This window comes from Choloepus didactylus, chromosome 4 (genome assembly GCF_015220235.1).
Source record: "Choloepus didactylus isolate mChoDid1 chromosome 4, mChoDid1.pri, whole genome shotgun sequence".
Classification (NCBI taxonomy): domain Eukaryota; kingdom Metazoa; phylum Chordata; class Mammalia; order Pilosa; family Megalonychidae; genus Choloepus; species Choloepus didactylus.
Window position 1 is genome coordinate 130,369,906 of NC_051310.1, and position 17,916 is coordinate 130,387,821.

Below are 17,916 nucleotides of genomic sequence, written 5' to 3' on the forward strand. Positions count from 1 at the left end.
ACATTCATCTCAATTAAGACAGACCCTGGGATGAGCCTGGAGCCAGCATCATGAGATTGAGAAAGCTTTCCGGACCAAAATGGGGAAGAGAAATGAAACAACAAAGTTTCAGTGGCTGTGAGATTTCAAATAGAGTCAAGAGGTCATTCTGGAGGTTATTCTTATGCATTATATAGATACCCTTTTTAGTTTTTAGTGTATTAGAATAGCCAGAAGGAAATATCTGAAACTGTTGAACTTCAATCCAGTAGCCTTGATTCTTGAAGACAGTTGTATAACTATAACTTATAAGGTGTGATTGTGGAAACCTTATGGCTCATACTCGCTTTATCCAGTGTATGGAAAGATGAGTGGAAAAATGGGGACAAAAAATAAATGAGTAAGAGGAGGGGATGAGGGTACTGGAAGTTTGGGGTGTTCTTTTTCATTTTTATTTTTATTATTTTTATTTGGTTTTTGGAGTTATGAATGTGTTCAAGGGCTGATTGTGGTGAGGAATGCACAACTGTATCATGGTACTTTGAACAATTGATTGTATACTGGATGATTGTGTGGTATGTGAATATATCTCAATAAAACTGAATTTTTTAAAAAAGGCCCTATTAGGTTACCCTGTAAGAGTAAAATTAGAGGAAAAATGTAAAAAATAGTTACAAACACCAACTGTAAAACTAAAACATCTCAGGAGAATTAATGTAAAGTTACCATACAATTAATTGAATACAAATGCACATAGAAGAAGGCAAAGCAATGGAAAATACCTGGAGAGGATAGGAAGCACAGACAATAAATCCAAGAGATCAAAAGATTGTAGGCCAAATGAGTGTAAGGACTTGTAGTTCATGCCCTCTTACGTACCTAGCACAATGACTGGCACAAAGTAGGAGCACAGCATTTTCTGGGTAAATGAATGGGATAATAATGGTGTAATGGGAGTTCCAGAATGAGATTAGAACTAGAATTCAATGCTGCACTTTGGAAACTGCCAATGAAGAGAAAAAACTTTACAAAGGAAAAACCAAGAAACAGAGTTCTCACCTGTCATCTAAAATGTAGGAGCCAGCAAAGCAGTATTGTTAAGAGAGAAGGAGAAGTTTGAACCCAGCTCTATGATGGGATTCTCAGAAAGTTTACCACCTGTGCATTTTCTTGGAAAATATTAATCAAGGATATACTAAATGAAAAGAAAGAATTTAAAGAGGAAGAGAAAAGATAAAAGAATCCAAGGTGAACAAAGTTTCAGTGAAATAGCATGTTTAAATATTTGCTGGCAAATATTTGCTGGCAAATATTTACATGTGGCAGAATGTTTTTTTGAAAAAAGTAAATTAGAATACAAAATTTAAAAATATGAAAAGAGGATTTGGGGAAGGTGGTAGTAAAAGCATATTAAATGTTATCTATTAGGGGGAATTCATATATATTTATTTAAAAGCATATTAAATGTTATCTATTAGGGGGAATTCATATATATTTATATAATTATATATGTATCATTCTTGTCATTGATCCAAAAGTACTTTTAAGTATGGGTAGCCCTTGCTTTCCTAACTTTTACTGTGTTATCTCAGGAACTAAATAGATTCATGTAAAATGTCACCCAGACTCTCATTACATGACACCCAAAAGTGAAATAGTTTGGGATAATACTGTGTCTCTTGTTATTCAAACTTTGTACCCAAATAGATTAAGATGACAAGAGCTATTTGAATATTTGTTCAAATATTTAAAGGTATCATAAATAGAAAAATAGAAGAATGTACAACTTCCAAGCCATTCAAAGAGAAAAAAGGTCTGTGGGATAGAGGTGGTTTTAGAAAAATATCACAAAAGAGAAAAGCAAAAAATAACAAAAGCCAGGTTCCTTTCTTGTTTTCTTCCTTCACTCATTCATGGTTTAATCTAAAAGCCATTGGTAGGCATCCATGTTGTGGGGTGTGCTGGTTTGAATGTATTATGTCCCCCAGAAAAAGCCATATTCTTTGATGTGATCTTGTGGGGCAGACATATTAGTGGGGATTAAGTTGGAATGTTTGGATTAGGTTGTTTGCATGGAAATATGCCCCACCCAACTGTACGTAATAACTGATGAGATATTTCCATGGAGGCGTGGCCCCACCCATTCAGGGTGGGCCTTGATCAGTGGAGCTATATAAATGAGCTGACAGGCAGAGGGAACTCAGTGCAGCTGAGAGTGACCTTTTGAAGAGCTACAGCTAAGAGGGGCACTTTGAAGAAAGCACAGGAGCTGCAGATGAACAGAAATGATGAATGTGTTGTTGCAAACTGTAAGAAAGGTGATCCTTGTTTTAAAGTGGCAGAGAATTTGGCAAAATTGAGTCCTGGTGTCAGATGGAAAGAATTTGAAAGCAACAACCTGGAATACTTAACTGAGGAGATCACCAGACTACATGTGGAGGATGTACCCTGGCTTCTCCTTGCAGCTTATGGTACAATGCGAGCAGAGAGAGATAAACTTAGAGCTGAACTCTAGGGTTCAAAGAAACCAGAAGCTGGTGGCTTGGAAAATTATGAGCTTCAAGGGGGTGGAATCCCATAACCTACAGCCCAATGTGAGGATGTAACCAAACATGGAACCCAGCCACCATTTCAGTACAAGCCAAGATTGGAAAAGGAGTTAAGCAGAAAGGATTTGTGGAAAGTCCTATTGTCTGACGGCTTTGACCCCTGTGTGCTTCATGTGAAGCCAACAGAATTTTTGCAAGATCTTTACAGACAGAGCCGTTGCCAGTCTGGACTGGAGGAGACAGACAAGGAACAAATTGAAGGAAAAATTTCTTCAAAGACAGAGCCATGGAGGTTGAGGTCTGGAGTCAAGAGGTCTTTGGCTGGGAAAGCAGAGCAGCCCACACGCATGGAAAGGGTGAGTTTGCCCTGGAGGTCGAGGGCGGGCCTTCCGCCTCGATGCTCAGGAAATGTTCTGCCACCCCAAGCCCCAAAGAGGGTGGAGCACTTTCCCAGGGAACTGGGGAGAGCCTGGCTGCCACCACACTGTTCTGAAGGGGTTGAGCATGTGCCCTGGAGATGGAAGGGACTCCGGGTGCTGCCCCCATGTCTGAGGAGGGTGGGGCCGAGTAGGTGGTCTCCCCAATGTGTGGATATGTTGGAGCACTCACCCAAGCATTTGGAGAGGAGAGGGCTGCCACAAAGGCCCTTAGGAAGGGTTAGACTCCCGCTCTCTCAAGCCCCAAGGATGCAATGTCATTCTGTAAATGACAAAAAGTAAAGAAGTCCTCAAAGACAATTTTAGGACAATTTGAACATCAAAATAGACAACATTATAGTCCATTGAATAAAATGGAATCTACGAGTCCACACTGCTTAAAAGAAAATAAATAGAGGAAAGGAGAAAACTCCTTATAATAGAATACCAATGATGAATGCAGTTAGAATAATGGCATTAGAAAATCACCATTTGGCGACCACCTTAGTAATCATTAATTCAACCCAAAACATCAACAAATGATAAAAGTAGTGGCTGAAAGTTTGATGAAGAATAAAGTGTTTATATATCTCAAAGTCCTCCCTACAAAATACTGATTACAAAAGGCAAAAAGTATCTACATTGGAGAAGCCTGGCAGACCCCTGGAAGATTGGTTTAATATGTGACCATCATCAATAATTTAAGTAATCACGGTTAACATTACAAGTATTGCAACAAATCAAAGTTAGGTAACACTTGATATGATGCAGTAAGAAGAGCATCATGTGATATTCTTACCAAAAAAATGCATAATTTCTGTATACCTGCATCAAACATAAAATGAAATTCTTAAAAAGACAGTTAATTAGAAGTAACTAGAGGGCTTGGAAGAGCTTCACCTATATAAGGAATAGGATTATTAGAACACAAGTCCTGCAGAACTACCACTGAGGTGAGTTCAAGAAACACCCTGTAGATATACCACAAATATCAAATAGCTGGAAGAGTTGGTATGTCTAGTTGCCAGGATCCCTTATCCAGTTGTCAAAAAATGATTATTCTTAATAACAAGAATGTAAGTATTTGCATAGCCTGAGCATTCATGTGTGTGTGTGTGTGTGTGTGTGTGTGTGTGTGTGTGTGTGTTTTGTTTTAGCCATTTGGACATAAATGGAGCGGCATACTATAGACCTTGGTAGTTTGCTTTTTTTTTCTTTGACTTACCAGTAATATATATCTTGGAAATCCATATTAAATCTGAGAGCACGTTGCATATATCATGTCCCTTTATCTCTAAATACTAGTGTGTATTTCCAAAGAACAAGGACATGTTCTTGCAAAACTACGGTACAATTTTATCAAATTTAGAAGATTTGACATTGATACAAATCTGTTCATGTATAATCTATATTCAAATTTCATTGTCTCAGTAATGTTCTTTTATAGCAATTTTTTTCCCAATCCAGGATCCAATCTAAGATTAGACATTATATTTAACTGTCATGTTTCTGTAGTCTCTTTTAATCTGGAATAGTTCTCAGCCTTCTTTATCTTTCCTGACACTGACATTTTTGAAGAATTTAGCTTTTTATTACCTCATTTTACTTGCTGCAGAATTGAAAAAATACAAACTGAATTGGCCCTAGAAGCTCTTTACCTATTTCATCAGTTGCTTAGCAGGCTCAATAGATCTGAGTTAGCTCAAGGCAAGAGCAGAGTGCTACCAGCTTTGGAGCTCCAGAGACTCCCCCTTTCTAATAAGACCACTTCCTCAACCAGGCTGCTTTTACTGCTATTTGGTTGCATATATTCTCTGCCCTGTTTTCATTTAGCTAGAGCATTTTACGGGTGAGGTTTCCTCTCTACTGAAGTGCTTTCTGTGGTACATCCAGTCCAACTATGCCCAACTTCAGCACAGTTCTCGATGAGAAAATGAGAACTCAAGAGACCATGTGTGCTCTGCTACTTCTCACCTTCTGAGTTCTTTACAATAAACCCTTTCTTCATATTTATCTTGAGTAGCACTAGTGGCATGAATGTCTCTGTCCCCTTGCACGAAGAGAAATACTCTATCCCAATGCTGTGCATTTTTGGAAACAGAAGAGTCCATCGGACCCCAGGTGAGACCCCCCAGGGTGAGGAACATTCTCTCTGGGCCACCAGGGGTGTTACAGCCACAGGAAGGGTATATGAGTCCCTAGAGTGGGCTGAGTTCCCATAGTGTCCATTAACACACTGGAGGTAAATCATGTGTGTATGTGTGTGTGTGTGCATAATATATATACACAGAGAAACTGAGTAATGGAGGAAGAGAGGTTGTATGTGCAGTTCATTCTCTGAAATCTAATCTTTTTAAAGCATTTCAAACAACCAAGGAACAGTATCTCAGGGCAACATGATAGAATCTTGAAGGCAAAAGAAAAGGATTATGATGCAGGGAAAGATCTAAGTTGGAATGGTGCCTGAAGTGCAGATGAAAATCAGTTTGAAGCTACTGAAAGAGAGGAGGAGCATATAAATTGTTTGAAACAAACAAAAAGAGCCAAAGTAACAGGCTCGGAGAAATGAAGTTAAAAGGATTAGCCGTAGCTCCTGAATAGAAGTGGAAGTCCAACTTGGTTCCATTAAAATGACTTCTCAGCGGCCTTTCCCTGCAGATGACTTCGGTATCTACTACGTCCTGTGAGCCTCTATCTACTATGGCTTTCTAGATAAGCTCAGTTTGGGGGAATAGCCATGCTCAAAGGAGTCAGGGGATATATGCCACATGTGGGAAGTTTCCCTAACATTTGACCCATAGGGGTACCCCCAAAAAAGAAAGGGAAGACACTATCTAATATCTAGGCAATAGATAATGTACTTCCTAAAGAGTGATAGTATCAGTAAGTGAAAGTGATGTAGGTCTGGCCTAATCACTTGAAGTCTTTAATTTTATAGCTTAGCGTTAAGAACACCCTAGATCAGTCAATCTTTTACAAGAAAATTTGTTACTGTTTATTAACTACTTAATCTGTGCCAGGTACCTGATGTCATGTAGTCTAATTCTCACAAAAATCCTATAAAGCAGGTAATACTGTTCCTATTTTATAGGTGAGATACAGGCATAAGAACAACAGATCATACAACTACTAGGTAGCAGAGTTAGGATTTAAACTGAGATTATTTGATTACAAAGTCTGCTCTTTCATTATGTATATATGTATACTATGTATATATGCATTACATGATTATTATATATGTATATATGTATATGTGTATCACGTATGTATATGTTATATATTTTGTATGTATGCACATACATATATGTGAGTTCTTAATATATGTATATATACTCGTGTATATAGTATGCTCTCAATGTGTATATACTCCATATATTTATACACTCTTAATATGCGATACATAAATCCAAATAGATAGATATTCCCTCTTTGTATATACCACTACACACCCCTTAGTATGTTACCATGAGCAAATGACTAAACCACTTAAACATATCTCATTTGTATAATGGGCTTTAAAAATAATTGTACCTACCCCAGAAAGTTGTTGAAAAGATTAAATGGGAAAGTGTATGTTAAGCACTTAATATGGTGCCAAGCTCACTGAATGAAAGCTATAGTTACCATAAACTACTAGCTTTTGTTATTATTCCTACTACTACTGATTAAGTTACTTGCCCAGCAAGAAAAGAAATAACTTTGGTCCTAACAATAGTGAGAAAGTTTGCATTTTTAGCTCAGCAATGCTGAAAGGCCAATATTTTCTGTCCTGTTGCTTTGGTTTTAGGAAGAAGCTGTTATCTCTGGCTTATTTTGCTGCAGGTACTTGTTCAGAGTTCAGGAACAAGTAATGCAATTTTAGACTCCAAGTTCGAATACTTCTGTCCTTGGTAGGGAATGTATTTGAGGGAAGTCTCATTAAGAACTCTTCTTTGTTTCCTAAGGTTGAGAGGGGCTAATTTTCCATTTGTACCTATTTTGTTCCTTCAAATTGCTTTCCTTTTTTTCCACGTGGTACCAACACAGCACAGAATGGACAGATTACTATGATACCATTCCAAGCAATGAGGCTAATGAGAACCAGCCCCATTTTCAAGGTGTGACTGGTCTGCGAAACTTGGGCAACACATGCTACATGAATGCCATCTTACAGTGTCTCTGCAGCATCTCACCGCTGGTGGAATATTTTCTCTCTGGAAAATACATTACTGCTCTTCAAAAGTAAGACATTCATGTACCCTGAAGCCCAGCCCCTACCCTGAGCCCCTAAGGTGAGGTTAGGGAGGAATCATCTTGAGTCCTGGTAAGGGCTAAACAAAATCAGGAGGGGTGCAGCTACCCAACCGACATATATAGGCTGAGTAAAGCAGGAAGGTCAACCAAGAAATGAAAGAAACTCCATTTTTTATCTGATAGCCCATGCTCAAGTTTTTAGGTGCTTTCTTTTCATTAAATCAGCCAGAAACATGCCCCTTCCTTCTTCCAAGGGATTGTGGTGAGGTTGCCACTGCTTTTGCCTACTTGATGACAGACATGTGGCTTGGAGACTCAGACTGTGTCTCACCAGAAATATTTCGGTCAGCTCTTGGCAACCTCTACCCAGCATTTATGAAAAAGACACAACAAGATGCTCAGGAATTCTTGATTTATGTCCTGAATGAACTTCATGAAGCTCTGAAAAAGGTAAGTGAAATGAATGCCTCAAAATGGGATTGGCTGTCAGCTTTATGAAAAACTTTCATTTTTCATTCTTGTTCAGTAAATATTGCCTACTCTGTGCCAAGCACTGAACTAACTGCTGGGGATACTATGTGGAGCATTCAAGTTAGTATATAAATAGGTTTGTATTTACCGAACTGAGCTGATCTTCAGAATCCTCTGGAAATATTTTTTTTTTATCTTCATTTTATTGAGATATATTCACATACCACGCAGTCATACAAAACAAATTGTACTTTCAATTGTTCACAGTACCATTACATAGTTGTACATTCATCACCTAAATCAATCCCTGACACCTTCCTTAGCACACACACAAAAATAACAAGAATAATACTTAAAGTGAAAAAGAACAATTGAAGTAAAAAAGAACAATGGGTACCTTTGTCTGTCTGTTTCCTTCCCCTATTTTTCTACTCATCCATCCATAAACTAGACAAAGTGGAGTGTGGTCCTTATGGCTTTCCCAATCCCATTGTCACCCCTCATAAGCTACATTTTTATACAACTGTCTTCGAGATTCATGGGTTCTGGGTTGTAGTTTGATACTTTCAGGTATCCACCACCAGCTACCCCAATTCTTTAGAACCTAAAAAGGTTGTCTAAAGTGTGCATAAGAGTGCCCACCAGAGTGACCTCTCGGCTCCTTTTGGAATCTCTCTGCCACTGAAGCTTATTTCATTTCCTTTCACATCCCCCTTTTGGTTAAGAAGATGTTCTCCATCCCATGATGCCAGGTCTGCATTCCTCCCCGGGAGTCATATTCCACGTTGCCAGGGAGATTCACTCCCCTGGGTGTCTGATCCCACGTAGGGGGGAAGGCAGTGATTTCACCTTTCAAGTTGGCTTAGCCAGAGAGAGAGGGCCACATCTGAGCAACAAAGAGGCACCCAGGAGGAGGCTCCCAGGCACAACCATAGGGAGGCCCAGCCTCTCCTCTGCAGCAACCGTCTTCCCAAGGGTAAAACCCATGGTAGAGGGCTCAACCCATCAAACCACCAGTCCCCTATGTCTGTGGTCATGCCAGCAACCATGGAGGTGGGGCAGGCGAACACCCCCGCACTCTCCACAGGCTCCTCAAGGGGGCACTACATCCTTTTTTTTCCTTGTTTTTCTTTCTTTCTTTTTTTAACTTTCCCTTCTTTTTTAAATCAACTGTATGAAAAAAAAGTTAAAAAGAAAACAAACATACAATAAAAGAACATTTCAAAGAGACCATAACAAGGGAGTAAGAAAAAGACAACTAACCTAAGATAACTGTTTAACTTCCAACATGTTCCTACTTTACCCCAAGAAAGTTACCTAATATAGCAACATTTCTGTGAACTTGCTCCTACTATATCCATCAGAAATTAACAGACCATAGTCATTCCTGGGCATCCCCAGAACGTTAAATAGCTTATCTGTTCTTCTTGGATTATTGTTCCCCCTTCCTTAATTGCTCTCTATTGCTAGTTCCCCTACATTCTACATTATAAACCATTTGTTTTATATTTTTCAAAGTTCACATTAGTGGTAGCATATAATATTTCTCTTTTTGTGCCTGGCTTATTTCGCTCAGCATTATGTCTTCAAGGTTCATCCATGTTGTCATATGTTTCACGAGATCGTTCCTTCTTACTGCCGCGTAGTATTCCATCGTGTGTATATACCACATTTTATTTATCCACTCATCTGTTGAAGGACATTTGGGTTGTTTCCATCTCTTGGCAATTGTGAATAATGCTGCTATGAACATTGGCGTGCAGATATCTGTTCGTGTCACTGCTTTCCGATCTTCCGGGTATATACCGAGAAGTGCAATCGCTGGATCGAATGGTAACTCTATATCTAGTTTTCTAAGGAACTGCCAGACTGACTTCCAGAGTGGCTGAACCATTATACAGTCCCACCAACAATGAATAAGAGTCCCAATTTCTCCACATCCCCTCCAGCATTTGTAGTTTCCTGTTTGTTTAATGGCAGCCATTCTAACCGGTGTTAGATGGTATCTCATTGTGGTCTTAATTTGCATCTCTCTAATAGCTAGGGAAGCTGAACATTTTTTCATGTGTTTCTTGGCCATTTGTATTTCCTCTTCAGAGAACTGTCTTTTCATATCTTTTGCCCATTTTATAATTGGGCCGTCTGTACTATTGTCATTGAGTTGTAGGATTTCTTTATATATGCAAGATATCAGTCTTTTGTCAGATACATGGTTTCCAAAAATTTTTTCCCATTGAGTTGGCTGCCTCTTTACCTTTTTGAGAAATTCCTTTGAGGTGCAGAAACTTCTAAGCTTGAGGAGTTCCCATTTATCTATTTTCTCTTTCGTTGCTTGTGCTTTGGGTATAAAGTCTAGGAAGTGGCCGCCTAATACAAGGTCTTGAAGATATTTTCCTACATTATCTTCTAGGAGTTTTATGGTACTTTCTTTTATATTGAGATCTTTGGTCCATTTTGAGTTAATTTTTGTGTAGGGGGTGAGGTAGGGGTCCTCTTTCATTCTTTTGGATATGGATATCCAACTCTCCCAGCCCCATTTGTTGAAAAGACCATTATGACTCAGTTCAGTGACTTTGGGGGCCTTATCAAAGATCAGTCGGCCATAGATCTGAGGGTCTATCTCTGAATTCTCAATTCAATTCCATTGATCTATATGTCTATCTTTGTGCCAGTACCATGCTGTTTTGGCAACTGTGGCTTTATAATAAGCTTCAAAGTCAGGGAGTGTAAGTCCTCCCACTTCGTTTTTCTTTTTTAGAGTGTCTTTAGCAATTCGAGGCATCTTCCCTTTCCAAATAAATTTGATAACTAGCTTTTCCAAGTCTGCAAAGTAGGTTGTTGGAATTTTGATTGGGATTGCATTGAATCTGTAGTTGAGTTTGGGTAGAATTGACATCTTAATGACATTTAGTCTTCCTATCCATGAACATGGAATATTTTTCCATCTTTTAAGGTCCCCTTCTATTTCTTTTAGTAGAGTTATGTAGTTTTCTTTGTATAGGTCTTTTACATCTTTGGTTAAGTTTATTCCTAGGTACTTGATTTTTTTAGTTGCTATTGAAAATGGTATCTTTTTCTTGAGTGTCTCTTCAGTTTGTTCATTTCTAGCATATAGAAACATTACTGACTTATGTGCATTAATCTTGTATCCCGCTACTTTGCTAAATTTCTTTATTAGCTCTAGTAGCTGTATCATCGATTTCTCAGGGTTTTCTAGATATAAGATCATATCATCTGCAAACAATGACAGTTTTACTTCTTCTTTTCCAATTTGGATGCCTTTTATTTCTTTGTCTTGCCGGATTGCCCTGGCTAGCACTTCCAGCACAATGTTGAATAACAGTGGTGACAGCGGGCATCCTTGTCTTGTTCCTGATCTTAGAGGGAAGGCTTTCAGTCTCTCACCATTGAGTACTATGCTGGCTGTGGGTTTTTCATATATGCTCTTTATCATGTTGAGGAAGTTTCCTTCAATTCCTACCTTTTGAAGTGTTTCTATCAAAAAGGGATGTTGGATTTTGTCAAATGCTTTTTCAGCATCTATTGAGATGATCAATTGATTTTTCCCTTTTGACTTGTTAATGTGTTGTAATACATTGATTGATTTTCTTATGTTGAACCATCCTTGCATGCCTGGAATGAACCCCACTTGGTCATGGTGTATGATTTTTTTAATGTGTCTTTGGATTCGATTTGCAAGTATTTTGTTGAGGATTTTTGCATCTATATTCATTAGGGAGATTGGCCGGTAGTTTTCCTTTTTTGTAACATCTTTGCCTGGTTTTGGTATTAGATTGATGTTAGCTTCATAAAATGAGTTAGGTAGTGTTCCATTTTCTTCAATGTTTTGAAAGAGTTTGAGTAAGATTGGTGTCAGTTCTTTCTGGAAAGTTTGGTAGAATTCCCCTGTGAAGCCATCTGGCCCTGGGCATTTATTTGTGGGAAGATTTTTGATGACTGATTGGATCTCTTTGCTTGTGATGGGTTGGTTGAGGTCTTCTGTTTCTTCTCTGGTCAGTCTAGGTTGTTCATATGTTTCCAGGAAATTGTCCATTTCTTCTACATTATCCAGTTTGTTGCCATACAGTTGTTCATAATATCCTCTTATAATTTTTTTAATTTCTTCAGGATCTGCAGTTATGTCACCTTTTTCATTCATTATTTTGTTTATATGGGTCTTCTCTCTTTTTGATTATGTCAGTCTAGCTAGGGGCTTGTCAATCTTGTTGATCTTCTCAAAGAACCAACTTTTGGTGATATTTATCCTCTCTATTGTTTTTTTGTTCTCTATGTCATTTATTTCTGCTTTAATCCTTGTTATTTCTTTTCTTGTACTTGGTTTAGGATTGGTTTGCTGTTCATTTTCTAGCTTCTTCAGTTGATCCATTAGTTCTTTGATTTTGGCTCTTTCTTCCTTTTTAATGTATGCGTTTAGTGCTATAAATTTCCCCCTTAGCACTGCTTTTGCTGCATCCCATAGGTTTTGGTATGTTGTGTTCTCATTTTCATTCGTCTCTATATATTTAGCAATTTCTCTTGCTATTTCTTCTTTAACCCACTGATTGTTTAGGAGTGTGTTGTTTAACCTCCAGGTATTTGTGAATTTTCTAAGTCTCTGATGGTTATTGACTTCTAATTGTATTCCATTGTGGTCAGAGAATGTGCTTTGAATAATTTCAATCTTTTTAAATTTATTGAGGCTTTTTTTATGTCCCAGCCTATGATCCATTCTGGAGAAAGTTCCCTGAGCACTAGAAAAGTATGTGTATCCTGGTGATTTGGGATGTAATGTCCTGTATATGTCTGTTAAATCTAATTCATTTATCAGATTATTTAGGTTTTCAGTTTCCTTATTGGTCTTCTGTCTGGTTGATCTATCTATAGGAGAGAGTGATGTGTTGAAGTCTCCCACAATTATTGTGGAAACATCAATTGCTTCCTCTAGTTTTGCCAGTGTTTCTCTCATGTATTTTGTGGCACCTTGATTGGGTGCTTAGACATTTACGATTGTTATTTCTTCTTGTTGAATTGCCCCTTTTATTAGTATGTAGTGGCCTTCTTTGTCTCTCAAAACATCCCTGCATTTGAAGTCTATTTTATCTGAGATTAATATTGCTACACCTGCTTTCTTTTGGCTGTAGCTTGCATGAAATATTTTTTTCCATCCTTTCACTTTCAGTTTCTTTGTGTCCCTGTGTCTAAGATGAGTCTCTTGTATGCAACATATTGATGGTTCATTTTTTTTGATCCATTCTGCGAATCTATATCTTTTAATTGGGGAGTTTAATCCATTTACATTCAACGTTATAACTGTGAAGGCATTTCTTGAATCAGCCATCTTATCCTTTGGTTTATGTTTGTCATACTTTTCCCCTCTGTCTATTAATATCCTTTATTGTACCCATACCGATTCTCTTTAGTACTGAACCTTTCTCCAAGTCTCTCTGTCCTGTCTTTGTTTCTCTGTCTGTAGGGCTCCCTTTAGTATCTCCAGTAGGGCAGGTCTCTTGTTAGCAAATTCTCTCAGCATTTGTTTGTCTGTGAAAAATTTAAGCTCTCCCTCAAATTTGAAGGAGAGCTTTGCTGGATAAAGTATTCTTGGCTGGAAATTTTTCTCACTCAGAATTTTAAATATATCGTGCCACTGTCTTCTCGCTTCCATGGTGGCTGCTGAGTAGTCACTACTTAGTCTTATGCTGTTTCCTTTGTATGTGGTGAATTGCTTTTCTCTTGCTGCTTTCAGGACTTGCTCCTTCTCTTCTGTGTTTGACAGTGTGATCAGTATATGTCTCATAGTGGGTTTATTTGGATTTATTCTATTTGGGGTTCGCTGAGCATTTATGATTTGTGTATTTATGTTGTTTAGAAGATTTGGGAAGTTTTCCCCAACAATTTCTTTGAATACTCTTCCTAGACCTTTACCCTTTTCTTCCCCTTCTGGGACACCAATGAGTCTTATATTCGGACACTTCATATTATCTATCATATCCCTGAGGTCCATTTCGATTTTTTTCAATTTTTTTCCCCATTCTTTCTTTTATGCTTTCATTTTCCATTCTGTCATCTTCCAGGTCACTGATTCGTTGTTCAACTTCCTCTAGTCTTGTACTATGAGTGTCCAGAATCTTTTTAATTTGGTCAACAGTTTCTTTAATTTCCATAAGATCATCCATTTTTTTATTTAGTCTTGCAATGTCTTCTTTATGCTCTTCTAGGGTCTTCTTGATTTCCTTTGTCTCCCGTACTATGGTCTCATTGTTCATCTTTAGTTCTTTGAGTAGCTGCTCTAGGTGCTGTGTCTCGTCTGATCTTTTGATTTGGGTGCTTGGGCTTGGGTTATCCATATCGTCTGGTTTTTTCATATGCTTTATAATTTTCTGTTGTTTTTGGCCTCGTGGCATTTGCTGAACTTGATAGGGTTCTTTTAGGATTTGTAGACCAGTTGAAGTCCTTATCTCTAATTTATCAGATCTACAGCTTCGTGGAGTACACTTTCTCTAACTAACCAGCAGGTGGCGTCCACGAGCCACCTGTTCTCCACAAGCCAGTTCTCCCCTGTTTAGCCTTTTTGGTGAGTGGGGGAGTGAGTCTTGTGGGGTCCAATTGGTGTACAAAGCTTGCGTGTGTAGTTGGTGTTGCCTGTCCTGTATATGGGGCGTGTTTCTAGGCAGTCAGGAAGGGGGGGTGGCTCTAACAATCAAATCTCCCTGGTGATCCTAGAGTTTTAAGGCTGCTGCAATAGTCTAATCCTTCAGTTCAGTCCTGCCACAGTTTGTCTCTGCCACTGACCCACAAGTCCTTGGTATTGGCGTATGGCTCCTGAGACTTGCAAGTGGGCCCCTCTTCCAGGCTGTGCACCCCGGGTCCTCTGTTGAGGGATGACTGTGCTATGTCACAGGTGAGTGCTGTCCCCCCAGGGCAGTTCTGGGCTGCTGGGCTGTGTAGGGAGGCTCCCAGTCTGCTGAAATGATGGCTGAATGGGGCTTTGTTAATTCACACTGCTCTACCTTCCCAACTCTGCGGCAATCAGCTGAGGTTGCAGGGAAGGCTAATGTCCACGCCCAGTTTTGTGGTGTGTGCCTGTTATTTGAAGCACTTCCGTCACACTGGGTTGTCTGGGGCAGCTCTGGGCTATGGGGCTGGCGATGGGCAGGGGTGTTTCCTGTCCACCAGGATGATGGCTGTGAGTGGACACCCCCCTTTTCTTGGGAAGTTGTGGTGTTTAGTGAATTTTCTCAGCCACTGGATTATTGCGTTTTGTCTCAGAGCTCTCTTAGTTCTGCTCTTGACTTGACCTGCCCAAATTGCAAGTCTTTGAAGCTTTCTGTATTGGGCTTTTTAGAGTAATTGTTTTAGAAAAAGAAAAAGGGATTAAAAAAAAAAAAAAAAAAAGGGCCCTCCTCAGAGATCTAATGGGTTATTGAAATGCTAAGAGACAAAGCAACCAGGGCCATTAAGGAAAGGTCCACAGGGCAGAGAGATCAGCTTTTCTTCGGGATTTGCATATGCGCCTCAGGGCTTGAGCTCTGCCCTTCCCCTTTCTATGTTCACCAGAACTCCAAAAATCCTCCGCTTTTATTTTGGAGTTTTTCGTGTTTTTTTTCTATGCCTGTCTCCTCTCTGCTGGGCTGGCTGCTCTCAGATTCTCTGGTGTCTGGTCTCAGTCTATCTATGGTTGGAGTTTGGATCAGTAGAATGAGTTTCCGATAAGGGCTGCCACTGCAGTTCTCCCTTCTCCTTCCCGGAGCTGACAGCCCCTCCTCCCACGGGACTGAGCCTGGCAGGGAGGGGCGTGGGTTCCCTGGGTGCAAAAACTTACAGATTTCGCTGATCTCAGCAGTTCCACGTTTTCATGAGTGTTGTATGAAGTATGCCCAAAGTAACATTGCTCTGTGGTGTCCAGTCCACGCAGTTCCTGGCTTTCTACCTACTTTCCTGGAGGAGTAACTAAAACATACAGCTCCTGGAAATATTTTTAAAACACAGATTCTTAGGCCCTTTTGTTGCATTAAGAATGTCTGGGCTATATTTAGAAAAAGCTCATTTGGAATTTCTGAGGATCAGCCAGGTGTCGGAACCAGTAATCTAGTTCTCTTTGCAAATAACTGCTGCATGGACTCTTTTTTTTACGGTGGAAATAACATTTTTTAATTAAAATACATTACTCACGAGAAATAGCATATAGAATTTAGAACTTAAAATAAAATTTTCTTGATAGCTATAAACTCATGAAAATATTAAGCTTGAGATTTAGATTCAGGTTTTATCTTTTCCAAACATACCTAACCTGAGTTCTTCATTGGATTAGGACATAAAACATCGGAGAAAACATGAAATCACCAGTTTCTACAGGGTTTACCTTTATTTATAACACTCACTGTCTTCAGCTTTGGTCTGAGACTCACATTCTACAAAGATAAGTCCTTGATTTTATACAATGTCTTTGTGCTGATGTGAGCTCACTTCATGGCTAACATCCAGCAAATACTTAGCATAAAGGATCACAAACTATAGCCATTACGTTTCTCATTTGCAATCCTCCATTCTGGTTTTCATTTTTGCTTTGATTAAAAAGATATTCATGGTAGTTAGGACATATTTTAGCTAGTGGTCAATAAAACTCATTTAGGCCTTTATCTGTAGCCAATCTGAAATAAATAGCATTCTGGTTCCCAAAGCCAAACTTGGAATAGGGGTATTGAATTCCTTCCGGGTGGGAGACCTTGGCAGCAGAGGAGCAAGCAAGTGGAACAGCGTGCACAGCTCCAAAGCAGAGTTGGCTGTAGAGCTTGTGAGCCTTCAGAATGTTTATTCTACTGAGGCTCTGAAATCACTGAAAATTCAGGATGTGCTCCCAGAAATGCTATTCCAAAGTATTAGCTAGATTCAAACCAGACCATCAGGCTAGTTAAATAGGGTGCCTTTTAAGACTTGTTTTTTAACAGTAAAAGAAGAAAGGAGAAAAAGAGAAGGGAACATAACCTGAAGGGACTGGAGGAAAGATCAGATTCCTTTATTTTACTACTAGCTCAGGCTGTATGATCTAAAACTAATTCAACAGTGTACCTTCTTCCCGGGAAAAACTCTCTTCAGGACACTAGATAATGTTGTCATGGCAGTCAGCTTATGGGACTATTGACGTGTTTTACCAGAGTCAGGCTGTCATTCCTCGGCGTCGCATAAAAAGGGAAATATCTGAATTATAAGAAGTCACATTAAATATATCATCTTCAGAGTATCTTGCTCTATTTATTGTCTGAATCCACAGTTAAGTGGATTCTGGTGGCAGTGTTTAATTCTGGTAGAAAAAAATAAGTCATTATATTAAAAAAAATTTATAACATATTTAATTGGGGGTGGGGGAATTTATCTCGTTTTAGTACCACCAAAGAAGATCACACGAGAAAAGGTCTACTCAAAGATGCTGCAGGAAAGTGATCACCAATGAGTCGTCCATCATCACCCGGCTATTTGAAGGACAGCTCAACTATGAGATCGTATGTTTAAAGTGTGAAAACTGCACCTATAAGAACGAAGTCTTCACTGTCCTCTCCCTCCCCATTCCATCAGGATGTGAATGCTCTCTTCAGGTGGGTATTCCGTACTCTCAGATAATTCTTTTGTCTTGCTCTACCCCAAGTCCTGGATTTTGTCAAGGCTGTTTCTTACATTTTTTAGTATAAATGGGCTCCTTTATAATTAAAAAAAAAGAAAAAATTGGAAGCCCATGATGATTGCATTTGACTGAAAAGCAACATACTGGCCATACTGTGAATCAGTTGTATTAAGACCCTCCCTCACCCCAGAAGTCTGCAGCCCCAAATTGTGAATCAGATAAAAAATATTTTGACTCTCAGTGAGCTTTAATATTTTGGACTAAAGCTGTGAAATATATTGGGAAGGGAAAGTGGAATCTAGCGTCTTAGTTTGCCTCTGTATCTTCCTTCGCCATAATGCCAAAAGTTAAGCTATAAGGAGGGAGGGAGATAGGGGCTGGTGGAGGGGGAAACAAAGAATAGTTAGGAGTCAGGGAGCAATCAATTTCCTTGCAGAATAATACAGATTTACATTTTTCTTCCTAATAAGCACATCTATTGCTAAAAGTTTCACATTGCCATTTCCAGATACCAGAATTGAAGGATAGAATCTTCCTACTTATTCAGCATTTAGCCTTGTTCTCAACTCTTACTACTAAAAATTGCCTGGAAAGAATTCCAGATATTCTTGAAAATGAGGCACTAGCAGGTCTACTGAAAACCTAATCTGTG

At 39.0% G+C, this 17,916-nt stretch overlaps 1 protein-coding gene across 2 annotated transcripts in view; it reads left to right on the forward strand.

Annotated features, from left to right (window-relative positions):
- The first annotated feature begins 3,758 nt into the window (after positions 1–3,758).
- USP50 (ubiquitin specific peptidase 50) overlaps positions 3,759–17,916 on the forward strand; it is a 42,911-nt gene continuing 28,753 nt past the window's right edge. The window contains exons 1-4 of one of the 2 annotated variants that reach the window (XM_037834009.1): positions 3,759–3,897; positions 6,971–7,165; positions 7,432–7,627; positions 17,029–17,238. In XM_037834009.1, coding sequence (XP_037689937.1) covers positions 7,080–7,165; positions 7,432–7,627; positions 17,029–17,238 — 492 coding nt within the window. In that variant the 5' untranslated portion in view covers positions 3,759–3,897; positions 6,971–7,079. Of the gene's footprint in view, positions 3,898–5,499; positions 5,628–6,970; positions 7,166–7,431; positions 7,628–17,028; positions 17,239–17,916 lie in introns of those variants that run through there. The other variant, XM_037834008.1, reaches the window with a different exon arrangement.